The sequence below is a fragment of the Enhydra lutris genome, unplaced genomic scaffold, assembly GCF_002288905.1.
Source record: "Enhydra lutris kenyoni isolate GAN:26980312 unplaced genomic scaffold, ASM228890v2 scaffoldscaffold5, whole genome shotgun sequence".
Classification (NCBI taxonomy): Eukaryota; Metazoa; Chordata; class Mammalia; order Carnivora; family Mustelidae; genus Enhydra; species Enhydra lutris.
This window is the reverse complement of record NW_019154089.1, coordinates 5,532,160-5,554,382: the sequence shown is the minus strand read 5'-3', so window position 1 is coordinate 5,554,382 and position 22,223 is coordinate 5,532,160. Positions and strand designations below refer to the sequence as shown.

At 45.3% G+C, this 22,223-nt stretch overlaps 1 protein-coding gene across 1 annotated transcript in view; it reads left to right on the top strand.

Annotated features, from left to right (window-relative positions):
- The first annotated feature begins 1,215 nt into the window (after positions 1 to 1,215).
- Positions 1,216 to 22,223, top strand: part of LOC111141232 (pterin-4 alpha-carbinolamine dehydratase 2) — a 51,276-nt gene continuing 30,268 nt past the window's right edge. The window contains exons 1-2 of the mRNA XM_022493654.1: positions 1,216 to 1,299; positions 4,668 to 4,799. Of these exons, the coding sequence (XP_022349362.1) occupies positions 1,216 to 1,299; positions 4,668 to 4,799 (216 nt within the window). The remainder of the gene's footprint in view (positions 1,300 to 4,667; positions 4,800 to 22,223) is intronic.

The following is a 22,223-nucleotide window of genomic DNA, read 5'->3' as shown; positions in this document are numbered from 1 at the left end:
TGATTGTATACACCCGAGTAAGTACTGGAAACGAAACTTTTAATTCCATCTCCAGTCGCTGCCCACTTGAGGCATCAGGCAATGGAAACTAGTGCCTTAGATGGATGCCTTGAGGTCAGTGACATCTGATCAGAGTTTGCAGCAAGATTCCTCCCTTGAGTTTTTGTCAAGTGGGCAAATGTTAAGAATGCATATTGAGCCATGTCTGAATTTTAGGATATTTTGAGGCAAGAAAGCTTTTTTTCCCTCAACTTCATATGGAATATAAAATTAACCGCTAGCAACTGCTAAGTTGAACTTATATTGACTCTGATATTAAAAAAAATTGAGTATATGGCTAAATCCTAAGCAAACTTGGTTATATTATTAATTTGCTTAAGCTAGTAAAAAAAAGGTGCAAGTAAATATACTAAAAGCCAGTAAATTGTTATGTGACATGTAAAAAAAAAAAAAGGCAAAAAAAAAAAAAAAAAAAAAAAAAAACAGTAAAAAAAAACAAAAAAGAATCCACCTCTTTGGGGGCGGGGGCAGGGGGGGAATCCTGTGACTGTCTACGTTCATCACTGGAGCGCGCAGCGTGCGCTGCTCTTTAGCGAGCATGAAGAGCCGAGTTTCCAGACTGTCCTATCTGGGCTAGCACCGATGAAGCAGCGTGCCCAAGCCCTCAGCGGCTTGGCAGGCCCAGCAGCACCCACGGCTCCCTACCTTACATGCTCAGACCCGAACTACTGTGGTTCTCTGCCCTCCGCGAGCGGGGAAGGGACTGGTTCCCACCCACCCACCGGAGCCCATCTCCCCCCGTGCCCGCCCGCAAAGTGCCGCCACCAACTCGGGCTCTTGGCCCCACCGCCCAGCAGGGAGCCCAGCACCGACTGTCCTCGAGAGTGCGGGGAGCCGGAGCCCGGACACCGAAGAGCCCACCGGGGGTTAAACCTGAGCACGCGGGCGGGAGAGCGGCCGCGAGGCAGGCACAACGCGGCCGGCGCGGAGCAGGACCTGAGAGCGCGGGGGCCTGCGGCGCCCGCCCGCCTGCTCCCAGCACGGTCTGAGGCCCTGAAGCTCCCGGGACCTTCCGGGGCGGGCCGCGCGGGCGCCTGTAGGACCAATTGGCCCGCGGCTGGGGGCCACCCGCACCGCTCCCGGCTCCCGGCCCGCCCGGTGGACGCCTGCGGGCTGCGGGCAGGCAGCGCGCCGGGCAGCCCTGGGCCGGCGGCCATGGCGGCGGCCCTAGGGGCGCGGGGGCTGTGGCGGCTCCTGCTGGCGACGCTGCGGGGCCGGGGCCGGAGCTTCTCGGCCACGGTGAGTACCGGGGCCCGCGGTGCGGGAGGAGGGCGAGGCCCCGCGGCGCCGGCTGGTGGCCGTGGGGGAAGGACCCGGGCCGACCCCGCAGTGGGCCCGGCTTTCGGTGTCGGACCTCGGGGAGCAGCGTTCGGGCGCCGGGTACCTGCCAGACGCCTGGCGGGAGACAGGGGCTCCGCAGACAGGGGCTCCGCAGCATCATCGTTTGTCGTTGTCTGCGAAGCTGCCTGCCGGAAGAAAACCAAGGACGAGTTTTGTGTAAAGAAAGTACAAGTAGCTGCAAAGCTGTCTGACGCTGAGGGTCACTTGAAGTGACTAAAGGCGCGGCGCGCTCGCTGAAAAGCCGCTGGCTCAGCGCGGAGTTAGCTCACTTGTTTTGCTGTGATGTTTGGGAGGAGTTAGTAACAAATTATCGTATTTGGGGGAGGCAAATCTATACTTCTTTCCTCTTCCGCGGGGAGTTTCGTCATTTTTCTGGCATCAGAAATTAATATATTGAGATACATTAACTGAGGGGAAGCTTTAACACGCAGCACCACCTAGTGGGGAAATGTTGTATCAAATTTCGTGTTTCATCTTAAGAGGCTGGCTGGAGCCCCTTGGCCCTTTGAAAGTCTTTAATAGGACACATTGAAGACAGCTCGATGGTGGAGGAAGGTGAACACTGTTCAGTGGCCACTAAGGTGAGAGCATGAGTTCAGTGCTTACTGTCACCTAAGCGTGTCCCAGGGTATACCTGTACCCAAGGTGCTGGTGATTAAGTAAAAATACGGGGTTCAGAGGAATGAACAAACAGGATTTGAGAGGCTGCCACGTGCCAGGGTGTAATGCTGGGTGCCTTCACATTCAAGATCTCTTTAAATTTAACTCTCTCAAAAAAATCTCGGGGCGCCTGGGTGGCTCAGTCGGTTAAGTGTCTGCCTTTGGCTCAGGTGATAATCCCAGGGTTTTTGGATTGAGTTCCACATTGGGCTCCCTGCTCAGCAGGGAGTCTGGTTCTCTTATCCCTCTGCCACTTCCCTGCTTGTGGTCTCTCTCTTTCTCAAATAAATAAATAAAATCTCTTTTTTTAAAAACATTTTATTTATTTATTTGACAGAGAGATCACAAGTAGGCAGAGGCAGGCAGAGAGAGAGAGGAAGCAGGCTCCCTGCCAAGCAGAGAGCCTGATGCAGGGCTTGATCCCAGGACTCTGGGATCATGACCTGAGCCGAAGGCAGAGGCTTTAACCCACTGAGCCACCCAGGTGCCCCTAAATAAATAAAATCTTAAAAAAGTGTCGACAGGTAGTGGTTGTGATGCCCCCACCATAGACATGAGATACTGGTATTGAGAGAAGCTAAGTGATTTGTTCAGCATCCCCATGGCTGAAAGTAACCAAGTGAGGCCTTGGATGAAGTTTGTTCTCTCCAAATCCTCTACTTTTGCCTATCCCCATCCCCATCTCCCACAGGGAAAAAAAAAAAAAAATTAAGCCCATCATAAAGGGTTCTGCAGAAGGTGCGTCAAGGGGACCATTTGTGTTTCGTAGATGAAGTTGCTCCATTTCACAGCCCTGGACACGGTCCCTGTTCTTGGGCAGACACCTGTGGTAAGCACAGAGTGCATACCATTGCCCTCTTTGGGGATGTACATGGCGGAGAATGTGGAGGAAAACAGCGCAGGGGGCATGTTTCACTCACTCCAGGTGACTGCTGCACTGCCCACAGCATGGTTAAGAGTTTTCCTGGCAGCTACTTAGAGTGGACACATAATTTAATTTCTTTTCCATACTTTTCTGAGTTGACTTAACATATTTAAGTGACTAATAAAATTTTAGATTATTTCCTATAACAGGTCACGGTTAAGAGTAATGAAGAGATGTTTTGGATCTTAGTAGTTTAAGTGCTTTTGATAACAGGTCTTCAAATGTTTTTATTTAATTAAGAGGATTTTTTTTCCCTCTTTTTTTTTTTTTTCTTATGTTAGTTATGGAGAAGGGTGGCTGACCTAGCAAGGAAGAGAGACAAGAAAATTGGTTCATTAGCAACCTTTTTTCCTCTTCTTAGAATAAGTTGTCCTTTTTTTTTTTTTTAAGATATTAGTTATTTATTAGCAAATGTGCACCAGTGGGAGAAGGGGGAGAGGCAGAGGGAGAGGGAGAATCAGGCTCCCCACTGAGCAGGGAGACTGGTGTGGGGCTTGATCCTAGGACCCTGAGATCGTGACCCGAGCTGAATGCAGATGCTTAACCGACTGAGCCAGACAGGTGTCCCAGAGTAAATTGTCTTAAAGTAGTTTTACTTACTCTGCCCTTTTACTTACTTTAATGTCAGTGATGAACAGTTTCAGGGTTTCTGAAGTGGGAATGAGTTGTAATTTCATGGTAGGGGATACAGCTAAGCCCCTAGTTGCTGTTTGATGAGGAGCCCTTTATAATATGTTTTGTCTTTCTGGGTGACAATCCCTTTCTTACCTGAGCCTTCAGTAGCCCTGCAAATAGGTATGGTCGGAGATATTGGTTGGCATTTATGCTGGAGCGAGAGCTAAGCTCTTCTGACTTCTGCTAGAGTGTCCTCTCCTTTCTCTGGCCGTGATGTATAGAGTTCTTTCAATTAAAAAACAAATTGCATGGGAAGTGGGGGCATGTTAGCCAACAGGACTCTGGGTTTGTGAGTTTCATCACCAGGGTCAGTGTGGCAACAAGGTGGACAGTGCTCTGGCCAGACTGGGGGGATCTGTCTTACTGGTATTCTGGAAAAACTCACTGTACTAAGGCAGGGGCTTTTTGCCTGTAGTGTAGAGGATCTGTGGACCCCCAGAAGTTATTATCCCAAATCCTGTGTTAAGTGTGTGATTGTGTTTTTCCCCCTGGAAGTTAGTTTTCATCAGAAAGGGGATAGTGCACCCAGAGAGTTAAGAGCCATGTGAGTAGGCAGTGAAGAACACCACGGTATGTGGGACTGTCCAAAGAGCAGTGGACCAGGAGTATAGAGCCCTGAGTTCTAATTTGGGCCCTGACAGCGGACTTGCAGGGTCTCCTTGCATGGGTATGCTTACCGAATTTCCCACATCTGGGCATGCTGGCCATTAGTAATACGGTCGTGGTAAGATGACCAATGGTAATGGTTGATGGTTGTATCTGTGATAAACCAGAGACACAGAATTGTGAAGTGTGAGGCAACAGTAAGTGTGAGACACCTTAGTATGGAGGCAGCTTATTTTGTATGGAGCTAGCCTCGTCTATTTTTTGAGAATAGAGGAATCCAAAATGGTCACTGATTGTTGCCCTTAAGGTGTTTTTCTGCATCTCTCCATAAGGGAAAGGGCTATGCATTCGAGTTTGACTGAACCTCTACATTTCAGGTATTACGTGTGTTCTTTTATAGGCAGCAGATGCTTGCCATTTGACAGCAGAGGAGAGGAACCAAGTTATCCTTGACCTGAAAGCAGCAGGATGGTCAGAATTACATGAGAGAGATGCCATCTACAAGGAATTTTCCTTCAAAAATTTTAATCAGGTAAATATGACATATCCTTGCTAGTACCCTAGTCTGTCTGTGTCCTCTCAGGCTGCGGCTCTTTAATATTACTGGTGGTCTGGTCCCGTGTGGATCCTTAAGATGTCAGTGACAGCTGCACTGCCCTTGTGGACAGGTGCTGCCATCCAGCTGGGTGAGTCCCAGCTCTAGGGGAAGGGAGTGGTTTTTGTCATCTGGAAAATCAGATTCTTTTTTTTTTTTTAAGATTTTATTTATTTATTTGTCAGAGAGAGAGAGAGGGAGAGAGAGCAAGCACAGGCAGACAGAATGGCAGGCAGAGTCAGAGGGAGAAGCAGGCTCCCTGATGAGCAAGGAGCCCGATGTGGGACTCGATCCCAGGACGCTGGGATCATGACCTGAGCCGAAGGCAGCTGCTTAACCAACTGAGCCACCCAGGCGTCCCTGGAAAATCAGATTCTGAACCCTCTGGTTTGGTGTGGGTTAGGACATTTAGTTTCCTTTCAAGGTTTAAATAACATTAAAAGGATGTGTGAGTTTCTTGTGTGTATCAGAAGAGGGCTTGAGGAACAGCAGTAGAGAAACATACACCTGCTCCACTGATTCCCCCTACTTTTCTTGGATGCTTGTCAAGTTTTCTTTCTCTGTGTACATGTATTTCATTCTCTCATTCAAGCCCCAGGCTTCACTCATTTCTTTGATTGGCTCGTTTTACCCCAGCCCTTGCAGCTTTTCTTAAAAGCTGACCTTCCCCCTTGGAGACTCGGCCTTAACAAGATGACTGTTCCATTAGAGCCCCGCCCTGTTTAGAGAGTCATCTCCCATGACTTACCCTGCAGCTCTTACCCCACAGCATTTGTACAAGGTCGGTGCTTTTGACTATTTCATGTTTGTTCAGCGAGTTTGGTAATCCTCTGGACAGATTTACTGTTTTTATTTATATTAGGTGTCAGCATCTAGAAGGCAGAGACCATGTTTGCTTCAATAACTCTCTATTGTAGCTAACACAGTTCTGGATACAAACAGGCATTTGATAAATGCAGACATTGATTACAGTGTTTGCTAGTTTCTGGAAGGGTGTGTAAGGACCAGGTTTCCACCAAACAAACCTTCGACATGTTTTCCTAGGAAATGCTGTTGGCTCCACTGAGCTGCGTGCCCTCTTCTGCTCTCCATCCATCTGGCTGCCAGCCTTCTGCTTTCAGTCTCCAGCTCCTGAGGAGACCTAGACCAAGCCGACTCCCTGTCCCTGCTGCCCCATGTGCTTGACAGCTCTTGTCAGAGGCTTAGCACTCTGTGGCTGGTGGCAGCGAATCCCATTGGTACAGTAAGCTCGTGCATAAGCTCTAGGTAGCATTTCCCGGGCTTATTAAAATTCTTACATGTGTACAGCCTGACTTCTTTAAGCCTGGGCTAATTTATTGGGCTTGAACATGTGGCTTAAAGTATTTGAGTAGCGTTGCCTCGGGCTCTGCCCAAGAGTCAGTCATCCAGCCCCCACTAACCCTGTGCTTGGGGCGACTTTCAGAAATGGGAGGAAAGAGAAGCTGTGCAGGGCATCCTTGATTAATTGTAATACTATTCATTGGGACATTTTATTACTTTGACTTTAAAAAAAATTTTTGTTTATTTTCTTCACTCAGCTTTTAGGAAAAAGAGGCAGATGACAAGAAAATCAGGGAGTGTATTCAGAGAACCAGCCCTGAGATCATCTCCTGGGGTCAGTTTTCCAGCTGGGTCTCTTAGGGCTTCTGCATGTCCAGCAGCTGGTAATTGCAGCTGATGTTGTGACACCTGTCATTGCCCACCCGCCCAAGATCACTAGGACCACCCCTGGGCTTCCTGGAGCAGGTGGGGCTGAATTGCTTGTTGCAGCAAGAGGTAGACTTCACATATTAGGGAACTGATGGTGTTGGGAAGATAGTTTGGTCTGGCTTGGACGCTGTCAGAAAATGGGCAGTTCTGTGCTTCAGTATTTTAATCCATCTTACCCGTAGGGAGGGTAGACTAAAGTGGGGCCAAAGCTGAAGTAGGCAGAAAAGCAACACTCACTCATTAGCTGGGAGAGGGGGGACGTTTGGTGCTTTGTGGTGTGGACAGTGTTCATGTTTTGTCTGTGTTCACTTAACCTTGCACTTGGTCTTGTTTTTGTTTGAATCCATCCTGCTCGCGGAGTGGCCTTGTCTGCTGTTCGTGTGTAACCCCAGGGCCTTGGTGCGCCTGCCAGGCCAGCTCCAGCTCTCAGAGTTACCTTTCTCTTTTTCACAGCCGATGCTTACAGTCGTGACCCTCTCTTCCTCATAGATGCTCACTAACCTTTTATTTAGGACAGAAAAGATCCTCATTTTTATTATAAAGCAATAATAGGAAATGCTAAAATAGGATGTTGTACATTAAGAAAAAGTCCCATTGCAACTTCTTCCATCTAGTGTTTATTTTCTAGTCTTTTTCCTCTGATAGAGTTTATCCACAACATAGTACTTTTCATGCGGTGATGGTTTTAAAAATCAGCTTGACTTTTATTATAAAAATGGTATTTATTCACTCACCAAATATGTATGAAGCATCTTCACTGTGCCAGGCACAAGTCTAAGCTCAGGTAGTTCTGTTCTAGTGCAGAAGATAAACAAGAAGCAAATGAGTAAATGGCAGTGAAGAGAAATGTAGGATTCCTCGTATATTTTGAAGAGAGAACAAACAAGACTTGCTGTTAGATTGGATATGGTGCGGGGGGAGGGAGAGTCAAGGATGATCCCAAGGTTTTGAGTCCAGTGGAGGAACTGAGGGGCAAGGGAAGTAATGTGTAAGTAAAGGCAGGAATTAAAACATTGGCACTTGGAATCTATCTGGTAAGGAGGGAGGTGGGGCTGTGATGTGGGAGACGGTGAGGCAAGAGGTGGGGCTGTCCATTGTTATAACCTTCTTAGAGGGCAGTTGGGGAGTGTGTATCTGCTTTTATTTTTATTTTATTTTATTTTTTTTTAAAAGATTTTATGTATTTATTTGACAGAGAGAGATCACAAGTAGGCAGAGAGGCAGGCAGAGAGAGAGGAGGAAGCAGGTTCCCTGCTGAGCAGAGAGCCCGAAGAGGGGCTCGATCCCAGGACCCTGGGATCATGACCTGAGCCGAAGGCAGAGGCTTTAACCCACTGAGCCACCCAGGCGCCCCCTGCCCTGTGTATCCGCTTTTAAAATGCACATACCCATTGTCCGAATCTAGAAATTTATCTTCTAGATATTATCTTGTGTGTGTGCAAAATGGATAGTGAGAATGTTAGCCTAGAATTTTCCGTTGTGAGGAGGCACTTCCATGTGCCTAGGCACAGTTCCATGAGGCCAGGTCTCCTTTGGTGCGGCCCTGCCCTTAGCAAGAGTTGGGGAGGCCCCCGTGCCCCATGTGTTCCTGGCAGTGGCCACACCTCTCCCGGCCTCAGCTCTGGAAACTGGAGGGAGCTGCTGTCCGAACTGGTCCCCTCTTTCCCTTAGCGGAGTTCAGCCCACACTGGATGTCAGTATATATTTTTAAAAGTCTGAGCTGAACATACAGCTAAAAATTCTGTTCTTTTTTATCTTAATAGGTTATGGACATTTTTCAGTTCTCTACATCGTCTTTTTACTTACAATAATTCTTCAGGAGGAAGGTTACACTTGCTGGGTGTTACCGTTTTTAAAGGGCTTGCTAATGTAGAATGTGTGATGAAATGGTGTCACAAATTTGCATTAGAATTCATTTCTCTTATTACTATAGGTAACGAACCATACCTTTTAGAAACATTTTTCATGGGTGCTTGGGTGGCTCCGTGGATTAAGTGCCTGCCTTCCGCTCAGGTCATGATTCCAGGGTCCTAGGATTGAGCCCCAAGGTGGGCTCCCTGCTCCGTGGAGAGGCTGCTTCTCCCTCCCCCTCCTCCTGCTCATGCTCTCTCTCTCTCTCTCTTTTTTTTCTCTCTACCTCTCAAGTAAAATTTTAAGAAAGGAAGGGAGGGAGGAAGAAAGGAAGGGAGGGAGAAAAATTAGTGACCCTGGGTGAGAGACCTAATTCTCAAAGCTTTGGGTTATTCTAGGTTTCACTATAACAATAAGTAGCCAGCAAAATACATTGGAACTTTCTTTCTCTTAGTGGTTTTATTCTAGGATATGGTTAGTTCCAAATGGTCCGCATTCATTTGATAGCTCAGATGGGTGCAAATATTTACAGACTGTAAGAGCAGAATTCCCAAGGGGTTCTAACAGTGTTGGTGGCCGCCGGGGCAGAGGTTGTGTGGCCAGGAGCCGCTGAGTCTCCCTGGGGGAGGTGTGGAGGGTCGAGGGGCAGCATGACGGGCATGGCGAGCCTCCTTGAGCCGTCAGAGCATAGCGCTGCCTGGACTTGGAGCCACAGGTGTCTGTTCTTGGAGTGCTTGGGCTCACACAGGGTGGGCTTGGCATTTGTGAGGACGTTTATGAGCACTAGATGCTTCTGTTCTTGTAGACTTAAGGAGGGAGAGGTCTCTCAGAGACAAACTGATTCTTAGGTGTTTGGCAACTGCAGGGTGCCTGCATGGAAAGAACAAGAAGTCTTGTTAGAAACGCGGGGTACATGTCTTATAAAGGTAAATTTTATTAGGTGTTATGAGTCGGGTCAAGTGAGAAGCTTCCAGAATCAGGTGTGGTTTGAAGCTTGGAGGTAGGTGCAGAAGGTGAGGCTCTGGAACCCAGGAAACAGCTATCCCAGATGCCAGCAGGTGGAGCCCTCCTGGGCAGGAGCTCCGAGTGGCTGTGCAGCAGCTCAAGCCCCAGGGGAAGGCTCCCCGTCTCTCCCTCAGGGATGCTGAGCCTCCCTTGTTCAGGGTGGAGAGGAGCGAGTATCGGTAATAGGCCAGCAGCCGCCATGGGACACCGCACCTGGTTTGGTATCTCTTGGGTGAATGAAGAATTCCAGGAGGAGGCTACGAGGAGATTCCAGTTGGTAATGGAGAACACTTTTGACTCAGGAGAAGGGGACACAGCCTTGCAACAAGGACCTGGGATTCCCTGCATTCCCAGAGGAGCTCCTGTGCCCGTTAGGGCTGCCTCCAGTGGACTGGCCCTTGAGGCATTCGATTTTCTTAGAGTGACTCATAGGACCTGGCTTACCCTCAGCCCATTTTGACCTACAAAAATGGCCCTTTTCGACTGCATAGCGGGTCTCGGGTACAGCTTACAGGCAAGGTCCAAGCTTCGTTTGTTTGGCCTCTTGTTCTTCACGTTGCGGTTGCTGTAACTGCTGCTGCTGAGAGGGTGGGGCGCGGGGATGGGCCCCCTGAGTGGCGGGGCCGTGAGGGTGGGGTGCCAAGGAACACCATTTCGTGCATCTAGCAGCAGTAGCACCATATGTGAGTTTGGGGTTGGTAAAATCTTTCCCTTCTTGTGCCCTGGAGCTCCTGCTGTAGAGCTGTTGAAAGTTACTGTTGCTCATTTACTTTATAAAAATGTTTTATTGAGGAATTTGGTAATAGGCTTATGGTTAACATTTTGAAACACTTAGTGAAGTCAAAAGCTCAATACCAAAAGAAAGACAACTGTTAATGAAAATCTTAACAGTCCTCAGTGGGACACGGCTCTCAACAGTTCTCGTTGTGGAAGAATTAATTCAGGTTTCATTGTTCATTGTTGTAAGCCAAAACTCGGTGCAGAGTTCTGAGTCAGTAATGCAATAATAGGAATGTCACATCTGAGTGCTCTTGAAAGTGGAAATGTACCCTGCTTGTTGAAGGTAGGGGAACACTCCCAGGAGGGAAGTGTTCCCAAGGCTGATTCATCATGTAGCTTAGAGAGTGTCCTTTGCTGTTACCATAGAGGCTCCTGTCTGTGTGTCTGGGAACCAGGTCTGGTGAAAACCAGTATGCTTATTGCACACGGTGGCCTTGGTGTCACTCGTGCCCACTGATGGGCTCTGCGGCTGCCGTTGACTCAAAACCTCAGAAAGCATCCTTCGTTGTCACTGGAATGGAGAGCAACACATCTGAGCAAACTTTATCTAACATTGGAGGAGCTAATTAAAATACCTACGTGGTGGGGCGCCTGGGCGGCTCAGTCAGTTAAGCGTCTGCCTTCGGCTCAGGTCATGATCCCAGGGTCCTGGGAACGGGCCCCGCTTCGTTGGGCTCCCTGCTCCCTGGGGCGCCTGCCTCTCTCCGTGGTGCTCTCCCTCCTTGTGCTTTCTAGCTCTTTCTTTCTCCCTCTCAGATAAATAATAAAATCTTTAAAAAAAAATTTCTGTGTGGTGTATTCATGCTGGGCTCCCGGGAGTTGTGGGCAGATGATGCTCGTGGTGTCGGGCGGTGGCTGGGACAGCAGTGTTGGTGTCCTTCAGAGGAGCGAAACTAGAGACTAAAAAGGTATCATTGGGCATCTTGCTTCTGCTGTTTATCTCATAAAATGGGTTTAGGCCCTATGTGTATTTGTGAAAACACATGTAATGGACAGACAAGGGGAAATGTAAAACAGGTGTCCAACATGCAAATATGGCGCCACGGTGCGGCATGAAAACACTGGGGCTGCTACCCCGGCCTTTCATAAAAGTGGACTTTCAACTGCTTCGCCTTTTCTTAGTCGTATAGTAAATCTTCTGTTTACAGAACGTAGCCAAAGTATTCTGTGAAAGTCAAACAGCCAAGAAATAGAATTTCCTCAGCAGTCTTTGTCTTGCCCTTTTACAGATGGCATAAAATCAGGTGTGTAAAAAATAAAAAGCAGTTTGAGCTGACGTGAAAGGTATTTCAGATTTATGCTTTGCAGATGATATTGGTATGATTAATGCATTCATTGCTTTTTTTTATTGCTTTTCACAGATAATGTACATGATGCATGGAAAATGTTGTGGGTTTAAATCTTTGCCAGCTTTAGACTGTGAATATCAACAGATGTTATCATATAAGTACTATAGTTATTATAAAATAAAAAATTTTTCATGAAATGCATTGACATAAATTTCATCTATGTAAATTGCTTTCATTAGTACAAAACCTGAGCGTAGCCGTTAGGGTTTGTGAAGCACTTTAAATGAGATTAACTTGGTATAATGTGGTCAGAAATGGGTTGCTTTAAATTTAACTGACAAGAAAATAACACTCAAAAGTTAGGAAATTACCGAGGCATTTGTTTTCCGCCTGCATTGCTGGGACCGCTTAAATAGGTTGAATATGAATTAATAACAATGGACTGCTGGCTCAGTAATTACAGAAAATAATTTAAAGGAGACCTCAGATAATAACTTCAATGTATTTTGGTCTTGCTCATACCAGCCTTTTGCTTCAGTACAGCCATTGAAAACAGTGTCCATGTTTGCAAAGGAAGAGTTTTGTCTGTAGAGTTTTGGCACATTAGGGCTGTGATGTAGAAACTTATATTCAACTCTTTCAAAGTACGGATCTTGGGTACGTGAAGGAGCAGCCTCCGCGGCTGGTCATCTCTACCTAGCAGCAAGTACAATGGTGCAGAACGGTTTCTGTGGCTGGGGGGTGACCAGGTACCCTCTGCTCCCAGGAGGGAGTAAGCCCCCAACTGTGGACAGGTGGGAGAGGAGCTTCTTCTATGGCTTGGAGGTCTTTGTGTTCTGCTCTTTGCCCTCCATCACTGTAAACAGAACAGTACGTCGTCTCCCCCATTTTGCAGATAATTTACTGTTTGTATTGCCCTTCCGATCCAGGCTGGAATGGGCCATTTTAACTAGTTCACTGAATTTTCCAGAAGGACCCTGAACCAGACCGAGACCGTGAGATTGCTTGCGGTCACTCTGGGTCATGTCACAGTGGGTGTCACACTCACATCTCTGATTCCTACAGCAACATGTTTTGATACCACAGTGACACAGAAAGTTGTTTTGTTTTTACATTTATTTATTTTTTTCTAGGAGATACCTTTTTTCCAAGGACTACCTGTTGGATTACTTTCTACCTTAAAAGGGTTTGACAACACTTCCCTGAGAAAGGCACTATTCACCAACTAAAACAAACAAAGCTGTACTTGTTCAAGAGTAACCCAGGTATCACTGTTGAGCAATCAGGTCGTTGAATTGTATTGTTAAAATCAATCCTATCAAAACAGCCATCACTGCTAATGAATCTGTTTGCTCCTATGCCCTCAGCCGGCAAGGCAGGATTGTGGCCTTCTACCGTATCATTCATCAAACTGATTTCCAGTGCCCTGTCCTCACCATTGTAGCCCTGGCTGTGGATGCATGCCAGGCACCTGGAGAAGATCCAGTTTGGGCTGGGCAGGGATCTATGTGGTCTTCCCACTGAGAGCCACAGAGCCTATCTCTGGTGGGATCAGGGAACGTAGCGTGGTCTTTGAGCTGGTCACCCCTGAGGGACTAGCTCTACTCTGAGCGTGGAAGGAGGACAATGTAAGTAAAGTACATGATTCCATTTCTGCACAGAAGACCTTCTAGGTTTTTGTGGGTTTTTTTTTTTTTGAGATTTTATTTTATTAATTTTTGAAAGATTTACTTATTTATTTTAGAGAGAGAGCACAGAGGGGAGGGGCAGAGGGAAAGGGAGGGTCTTAAGCAGACTCTGCACTCAGCGCAGACCCTGATGTGGGGCTCAATCTCATGACACTGAGATCACAACCTGAACAGGAGCCAAGAGTCAGACAGGCTCAGCTGACTGAGCCACCCAGGCTCCCAGATTTTATTTTAAAGTAATCTCTACACTCAGTATGGGAATCGAATTCACAACCTCGAGATCAAGAGTCACATGCTCTACTGACTGAGCCAGCCAGGTGCCCCAGGACCTTCCAGTTTTATTGGGGAGGTAGCACATCTGAATTATACAAGATAGTTGATTTTTTAAATTTTCATATTGATGAGGCACTAAAATGTGAAGTACTAATAAACGGAAGGTGTACTCTGGCATGGCTGCCTAGAGAAGGGGAGTTTTGAGTTGGTCCTTAAAGGTCTGACAGGTTGGTATTGCCAGATTAGAAAACATAATGGAGGATCCTCAAAAAATTAAAATAAAACTACCATATGTTCCAATAACATGTATATTGTGGGACTGTATCCAAAGGAAATGATCCAAAAGTAACTCAAAGAGGTATAGGCACTCCTATGTTCAAGCACCATTATTTACAACAACTAAGACAAGGAAGCAACCTAAGTGTCCATTGACAAGTGAATGGGCACAGAAGTTGTGGTCTATATTATAAATGGGAAACCCTGAAGATTCCACCAAAAAACTACTAGAACTGATAAATGAATTCAGTAAGGTTGCAGGATACAAAATCAGTGTACATACAGAAATCTGTTGCATTTCTGTACACTATAATGAAGCAACAGAAAGATTAAGAAAGCAATCCCATGTGCATTTACACCCAAAATAATAAAATATCTAGGAATAAACTTAGCCAAGGAGGTGAAAGACCTGTAGTCTATAGACTATAAAACACTGATGAAAGAAACTGAAGATGACACCAACATATGGAACGATATTCCATGCTCATAGGTTGAGAGAACAAGTATTATTAAAATGTCCATACTACCCAAAGCAGTCTGTAGATTTAATTCAATCCCTATCAAAAGACCAACAGCATTAGGGGCACCTGACTGGCTCAGTTGATAGAGCATGTGACTCTTGATGTCAGGGTTGTAAGTTTAAGCCCCCCATTGCTTGTAGAGCTTACTTCAAAAACAAGAACAACGGCAGCATTTTTCAAAGAACTAGAACAAATAATCCTCAACTCTGTTTGGAACCACAGAAGACCCTAAATAGTCAAAATAGTCTGGAAAAAGAAAAGCCTGGAGGTATCACAAGTCTAGATTTCAAGTTATACAACCAAGCTGTAGTAATCAAAATATTAGGGCACTGGCACAAAAATAGAAGTGGAATAGGATAGAAAGTCCAGAAATGAACCTGTGATTATATGGTCAATTAATCTTTTTTTCTTTTTTTAAAGATTTTATTTATTTATTTGACAGAGATCACAAGTAGGCAGAGAGGCAGGCAGGGGGGGTGGGAAGCAGACTCCCTGCTGAGTAGAGAGCCCGATGCACGGCTCGATCCCAGGACCCTGGGATCATGACCTGAGCTGAAGGCAGAGGCTTTAACCCACTGCGCCACGCAGGTGCCCCTGGTCAATTAATCTTTGGCAGAAGAGGCAAGAATATGCAATGGGAGAAAGACTCGTCAACAAATGGTGTTGGGAAAACTGGACAGCTACATTTGAAAGAATGAAACTGGACCACTTCCTTCACTGTATACAAAAATTAACTCAAAATGGATTAAAGACTTAAATGTGAGACCCAAAACAGTTAAAATTCTAGAAGAACACAAGCAGTAATTTCTCTGACATCAGCCAAAGCAACACTTTTCTTGATGTGTCTCCTGAAGGAAGGCATATAAAAGCAAAAATAAACTATTGGAACTACATGAAAATAAAAAGCTTCTGCACAGTGGAGGAAACTTAACAAAACTGAAAGCCTACTGAATGGGAGATGATACTTGCAAATGACATACCCTACAAAGGATTAGTATCCAAAATACATAAAGATCTTATAAAATTCAACATCCAAAACCAAATAATCCAATTAAAAAATGGGCAGAAGACATGAACATACATTTCTTCAAAGAAAACATCCAGATGGCCAACAGACACATGAAAAGATGCTCGGGATCACTCATTGTTAGGGAAATACGAATCAAAACTACAATGAGATCTCACCTCCCACCTGTCAGAATGGCTAAAATCAACAACACAAGAAACAACAGGTATTGGTGAGGATGTGGAGAAACTTGCACTGTTAGTGGGAATGCAGAGTGGTGCTGCCACTCTGGAAACAGTATGGAGTTTCCTCAAAAAATTAAAAATAGAACTACCCTACGATCAAGTAATTGCATTACTGGGTATTTACCCAAAGAATAAAACCACTAATTTGAAAGGATATCTGCATCCTTATGTTTATTGCAGTATTATTTAAAATAGCAACGTTATGAAAGCAGCCTAAGTTCCACTGATAGATGAACAGATAAAGATGTAGTACATACCTATATTATAAATTGTTTGTTTATAAGTGTTTATATATGTCTCTGTATACACACAATGAAATCTTATGCAGCCATAATCTTGCCATTTGGAACAACATGGATGGCATTAGGGAATATAACACCCAGTGAAATAAGTCGGTCAGAGAAAGACAAATACCATATGATTTCACTTATATATGGAATTTTAAAAACAAAACAAATGAACAAAGGAAAAAAAGAAAGACAAACCAAAAAACAGACTCTTAACTTGAGAGAAAAAACAGATGGTTACCAGAGGGAAGGCAAGTGGGGGAGTGAGGGGAATAGGTGAAGGGAATAAGAGTACACTTATTGTGATGAGCACTGATACATAGAATTTTTAAAAACTGTCTTGTTTATTTATTTATTTATTTATTTATTTGGGGGAGGTAGAGTGTGGGCACTGGAGCAGGGGGAGGGGCAAAGGGAGAGGGAGAGACCCTTGAGCAGACTCCCTGCCCACTGTGGAGCCCAACGCAGGGCTCTATCTCACGACCTTCAGATCATGACATGAGCTGAAACCAAGAGTAGGTCACTTAACCCACTGAGCCACCCAGGCACCCGTACCCTATAGTTATTGAATCACTGTATTGTAAATCTGAAACCAATATAGCACTATATGTTAACTATACTGAAATTAAAATAAAAAACATTAAAAAAAAGATGTGGTATATATTACAATGGAATATTATTCAGTCATTAAAAAAAAAATGAGGAAACCCTACCACTTGAGGACATTACGCTAAGTGAAATAAGTCAGAGAAAGATACTGTATGATCTCACTTATATGTGAAATCTGAAAACAAAAGGACTTACATAAAAAGTGATCAGACTTGTGGTTACCAGAGATGGAGGGTGGGGAAAGAGGGAATTGGAGAAAGGTGGTCAATAGGTACGGGAAAAAAAAAAAATCTGATAGGTTTTTTTGAGGGAAGGGGCTAAGGAAGTATGTAGGTCAAGGACGGGGGCAGGGCACCTCTTATTTATTTGTAACCTGTTGGGGAAATGAGAGCCCTAAGTGTGGTTCAATGAGATGGACTGAAGATTGGAAAGGTGGGTTCTTGTGGTGCTGTCTCTCCTCAGTTTAGTGTTTCAGGTTTAGAGTGTCTGAAAACAAACTTACCTTTCTTTCCTCCAACTTGCTTGTTGCTCTCAGCAGTGCCACCATTTTCTTGAGCACCTTAACCGAAAACTGAAGAACTATCTTGATTATCAGTTACTGAGAACTCAGTGTCTTTCCCCAAAGTATGGGTTCACCTGTCTCCCCCTTGAGTTCCTGTGTAAGCTTTCTTACAGCCTTTTATCTCCCTTCATGTGTTGGTCTCCATGCTGCTTTGTTGTGACGAAGTTGGTCTCTACTCAGAAAGTCCCATTTCCTTCCTATTTTATCTTATAAGACATCATCATCATTTTTTTTTTAAGATTTTATTTATTTACTTGACAGAGACACAGTGAGAGAGGGAATATAAGCAGGGGGAGTGGGAGAGGGAGAAGCAGGCCCCCCCTGCAGAGCAGGGAGCCTGATGTGGGGCTTGATCCCAGGACTCTGGGATCATGACCTGAGCTGAAGGCAGCCTCTTAACGACTGAGCCACCCAGGGGCCCCAAAACATCATCTTTTCAGAGGTTTTCTTTTCTTTTTTTAAGATATATTTATTTGAGAGAGAGAGAGAGAGAGCATGTGAGGGTGTGCATGGGGCAGGGATGGCTATGGGCAGAGGGAGACAATCCCAAACAGACTTTCTGCTGAGCGCAGAGTCCAACTCAGGGCTTGATCTCAGAACCCTGAGATCATGACCTGAGCTGAAGCCAAGAGTCAGATGCTTAACTGACTGTGCCACCCAGGCTTCCCTGTTCAGAGGTTTTCAGAGCTGCCCACAGGCTGGCCCTTAACCCTACCTCTCATAATTCCTCTGCCAGAGGCCTCTTTAGTCTGTTAGAGATTAGAACTAAGAGGTCACTTAGTCATCCTCCTCACTGAAGAAGTGGGGAGACAGGTTGAGATAGAGGGAGCAGGAAACAGTGGCAACACTGGAGCTGGAGCCAAGACCTCGAGCATCTTGGTTCATTTCTTTCCTACCTTTATTTAAGCTGTTCTTCACCTTCTTTATTCCATCCCACCTCTCTTTTGTTCGCATGTCTGCATCTCACCCACTTCCAGAAAGTTTTTCCTGACATACACCCAGCACTAATAAGCTATTACATAGGCTAGGCACTGTGCTAGACCCTGGGGGTACAGTGATGAGCAAAGCAGATATTGTCTCCATTTTCATGGAGCTCACTAGATATGGGAGTGGAGGGAGAACATAAATAAAGCAATGACTATATAATTGCAAGTTATGATAAGTGCCATGAAGGAAAATCCTAGTAGCTAATGCTTAATGAACACTTAAACCTTGGGCCAGGCACTATTTTGTAAGGATGTTATATGTGTTTATTCACTTAATCTTCACAAAACCCTGTGAACTAGAGACTGTTTTCCTCATTTTACAGATTGGAAACCGAGGTTTAGATTAAGTGACTTGCCCAAAGCCCCACAGTTAGTCCAGTGGACTTGGAACTTGACCTCAGGCAGTTCCCAATCACTTGCCAACCATTTGCCAGAATGGATGCTGCGCCTCCAATAGGAAAGAGTGTTATGAGAAAGAATAATGGTTAAGACCTAATTCACGGAAGTTCTCCCTAAGGAACTGAGAAGCTGATGCATTTTCTCCCCCCTACTGCTTGGTCCCTTGAGGCATTTTATGTGCACAGATGTATTACATTCCTGGGAAAGGAATCCTCGGATTTTCCCTCCTATGTTTACTTCTTGATTCTCAGTGGTCCATGATGCCAGCTGAGGTTGTCAGTACAATGAAATCAAAAGGATGAAGGCAGGTTATTTAGCCTTTTTTTCTTCCTTCCTCCCTTCCTTTTTTTGTAGGCTCCACAGCCAGCATGGATCCCAGCACTGGGCTTGAACTCAGGACCCTGAGAACCAGACCTGAGCTGAGATCAAGAGTTAGAGGCTTAATTGACTGAGCCCCTCAGGAACCCCTATTTAGCCATTTTTCTAGATCTTTGAGTTGCACATCAGATCTAGGGCTGATCACTCCTCACCGATTTGACCTGCCCCTGAGGTTGACAATTTCCTGATTGATGTGGTTATCTGTGACCTCTAATTCACCAACATAACTATGCTTCATCTTCACAGTCAGAAACCTGACAATGACTTTGGAGCACAGTCTAAGAAGAAAGTGGTGTTTGCCTCTCCTTTTGGCATTGTTGACATACTGGAAAGCATCTGTGAGGACATCCACAGGCACCATGACAGTGGCAAGCAAAGATGGTGGGAAGACGACTAGGGGGTCAAGTGCGAGGTATTATGGGAAGCAGAAAGGTTGTCGTGAGACTCTCAGAAGGGTGGAAAGGGAAGGATGATATCCTGAAAGTAGGTGGGCGAGGGTGAAGGACTGATGCTGTTTCTTAGAGGATGGAGTAGAAGGGGTAGGGGTAGAGGCCATATAGGGAGAATAGTAAGGAGCTTGTGCAGTCATCCAGGTGAGACCTGTTGTTAGGGTGGACCCAGCAGGGGGCTGTGGACTGTGATAGTGACAGAGGACAAGCAGAGAGCTAGAGGGGTTGAAGCTGTATTTTGGAGCTCACATGAGCAGGGACCAGTGGTGCCACACATAACTTTTATAAAGGGAGCACCTGAGATTCTCTGACTAGGGAGGAGTGGTGATGGGTGAGGTGGAAGAAGAGAAGGGAGTGTTAAAAATGACTTCTAGAGGATCCGGGTGGTCAGAAGTGGCATTCATTAAGCTGGAAAAGTATGGGAAGGGAACATGGTGGGGGTGCTGGGATGAAGTCTTCTGGTTGGAACATTGTTAAGTGTGAGTTGCTGGGATATACCCAACTTCAACTTAAAGAAGATAGTTTTATGTCTGAGTTAGGGACTTAGAATGGAGGTCTGGGTTGTGGGTAGCTGGGAAGTCTTAGGTATGTGTGTAAAAAAGCCAAGGTAATGGAAGAGACCACTCAGGCAGAAAGTGTAATGTGAGGAGAGAAGAGGGCTCATGATGCAGGCTATTTAGGGGTTGGAAGGAAGAGCAGGAGCTGGCAGAAGACTGAAGAAGACTTACTAGTGAAACAGGAAGACAGTCAGGCCCCTACTCTATCACAGAATCCTAACGATGGTGTTTTAAAAGGGAGGAGGAATCAGTTGTGTTGAGAGTCCAAGTAGTACCAAAGGATGACCACTGTATTAAGCGGCATGGATGTCATCAATGACATCTGTGGTGAGGGTGGCTGGATGATATGGCAGTACAGGCGAGCCTGGGCAGGACGCGTTGCTCAGGTGCCTTATACAGACCTTCGTATCCGCAGACATTAGTCTTGTTGGTTCTTCCATTCTGGGTTATGTTGTTTGTGATATCCTTTCAGCCTTGTTTTGATGTTGAATCGATGAACATTAGAGCTAGAAGGGTTGAGGCAACCAAGGCTTAGGGGTGAAGTAGTTTGCCCACATTAACAATGAACTGGTGGGAGAATTAGAATGTGACTAAGTTCCGATTAGATTGTGCAGCCGGAGATGTAGCTACTCACCTTTGTCTCTCCCCACCTAAGAATCAAGCACCTTGAGGGCAGAGACTCGGGTTGTGCTGGTGTACATTTCTCACAGTACCCAGCCCAGTGTTCTGTACGTGTTTTGATTGTTTGCTTTGATTTAGATAGACTTACATAAATCTTGAATACATGAGGTCCCTTGATTGGGTTCACTATAGGTGATCCTAGCCAGTGCCCTTGGCCCCAGAGAGTTGTGTTTTTCATCTCTTTGTCTCCTACAGATTATTTATATACCTAAAATCCTTTCTCACCAGGGACTTGTCCCCTCCCTCTTTTCCTTACTCTTGGACACAGATGGTTCCTAATGGTGACTGGTGGTGTTGGCGGTAAGTAGTTGAGTACGATGGGATCATCTGTAATGGCCTGCTGGCGCTTCCCAGAACAGCATTGATTGTGTCTTTGTGCAGCTTGCGGTTTGGAAGTATCAGAGAAGGAAGTGGGGCCCTTATAGACGGGCATGCCCGCAGACGGGCATCTGTAGTAAATTTCCTCCCATAATGAGAGATGGAGGTTAGCGCTTGGAATTTGGGCTCCACAGCTTCAGCCACCCACAACTTTTGTCTTTTGTGAATTTCGGTGTCCTAAGAGCTCATGGCAGATTCTTCCAAGCTTCCACAAAGTGTCTTGCTGAGAGACTGCCCTAGGCCTGTTTACTAATATTGATTAGGCATTCATTTTTGTTTCAAGACAATTCTTTTAATCCTAGATCCTTTTTTTTTTTTTAATTTTTCTGTGTTCATTAGTCTACTAACTACTGTTTGACTTTTTAAAAAGTAACTTCCTGGTGTTTTAGGTAGAAAAGTTTATAAATTCATTGGGTACATTTTTCAGGAATTACTTTTAGAAATTTTGATTAAATGAAAAATGTTGCTTTAGGGTCGTTCTATATACAGATAACTTAAAAAAAAGATTTTATTTACTTGAGAGAGAGAGAGGGAGAGAGAGAGCACATGCAAGGGGAGGGGCAGAGGAAGAGAAAGAAGCAGACTCCCCACTGAGCAGGGAGCCTGGGACTCAGGGTTCATGATTCGGGGCTCAATCCGAGAACCCTGAGATTATGACCTGAGCAGAAGTCAGACGCTTAACTGACAGAGCCACCCAGGTGCCAGTGTATATAGGTAACACTCAATGTTGTGTTATTTACCTGAAATGCAGTCAAACCAGTTGTCTTTGTGAGTTTGGAGAGTCACAGAAATGTTTATGAACTAAGGAGTGTTTGAGCATCTAGTAGGTGACCTCTGTCAGGGACCTGGAAGATAATGTAGCTTGCTTGCTTCCTTCCTCTTCTTCCTTTTTTCCTTCCTTCCTTTCTTTCTTTTTCTCTTTCTTCCTTCCTTCTTTTCTTCTTTCTTTCTTTCTATTTCATTGAAGCTTCCCTGCATTCTTACAGGGTTAGGTGTTGTAATCCAGTTTGGTCATGGTGGAAAGAGGGAAGTTAAGGACCCTGCTCAGACTTAACAGAGGAAGGAAGCAGTGGGTTTCCCTCCCAGGCTGGGCTTCCTGCCCTAAGGCCAAAGCTCTTGTCTAACACAGATCTGGATTTTGAAGGTTTGTGGAATAATTCAGGATGTGGATTGCCTTTTTGTTTCCAAACGTCTTAGACCTCTGAATGAACAACTCTGCTGTTGAGTTCAAAATTGAATCTGTTTCTTTGTTTAGGATAAAACATCTATTTTGGAGGGCCTAAAGGAGGCTATATTTTGAAGAAAAGAGAAGCCAGGTACTGTTTGACTTTTGACCTGTAAATTGCTATGTGGCTCCCCATGCCTTGCCCTGATAGCATTCATTTATAATACTTGATCATTCAGTTATTG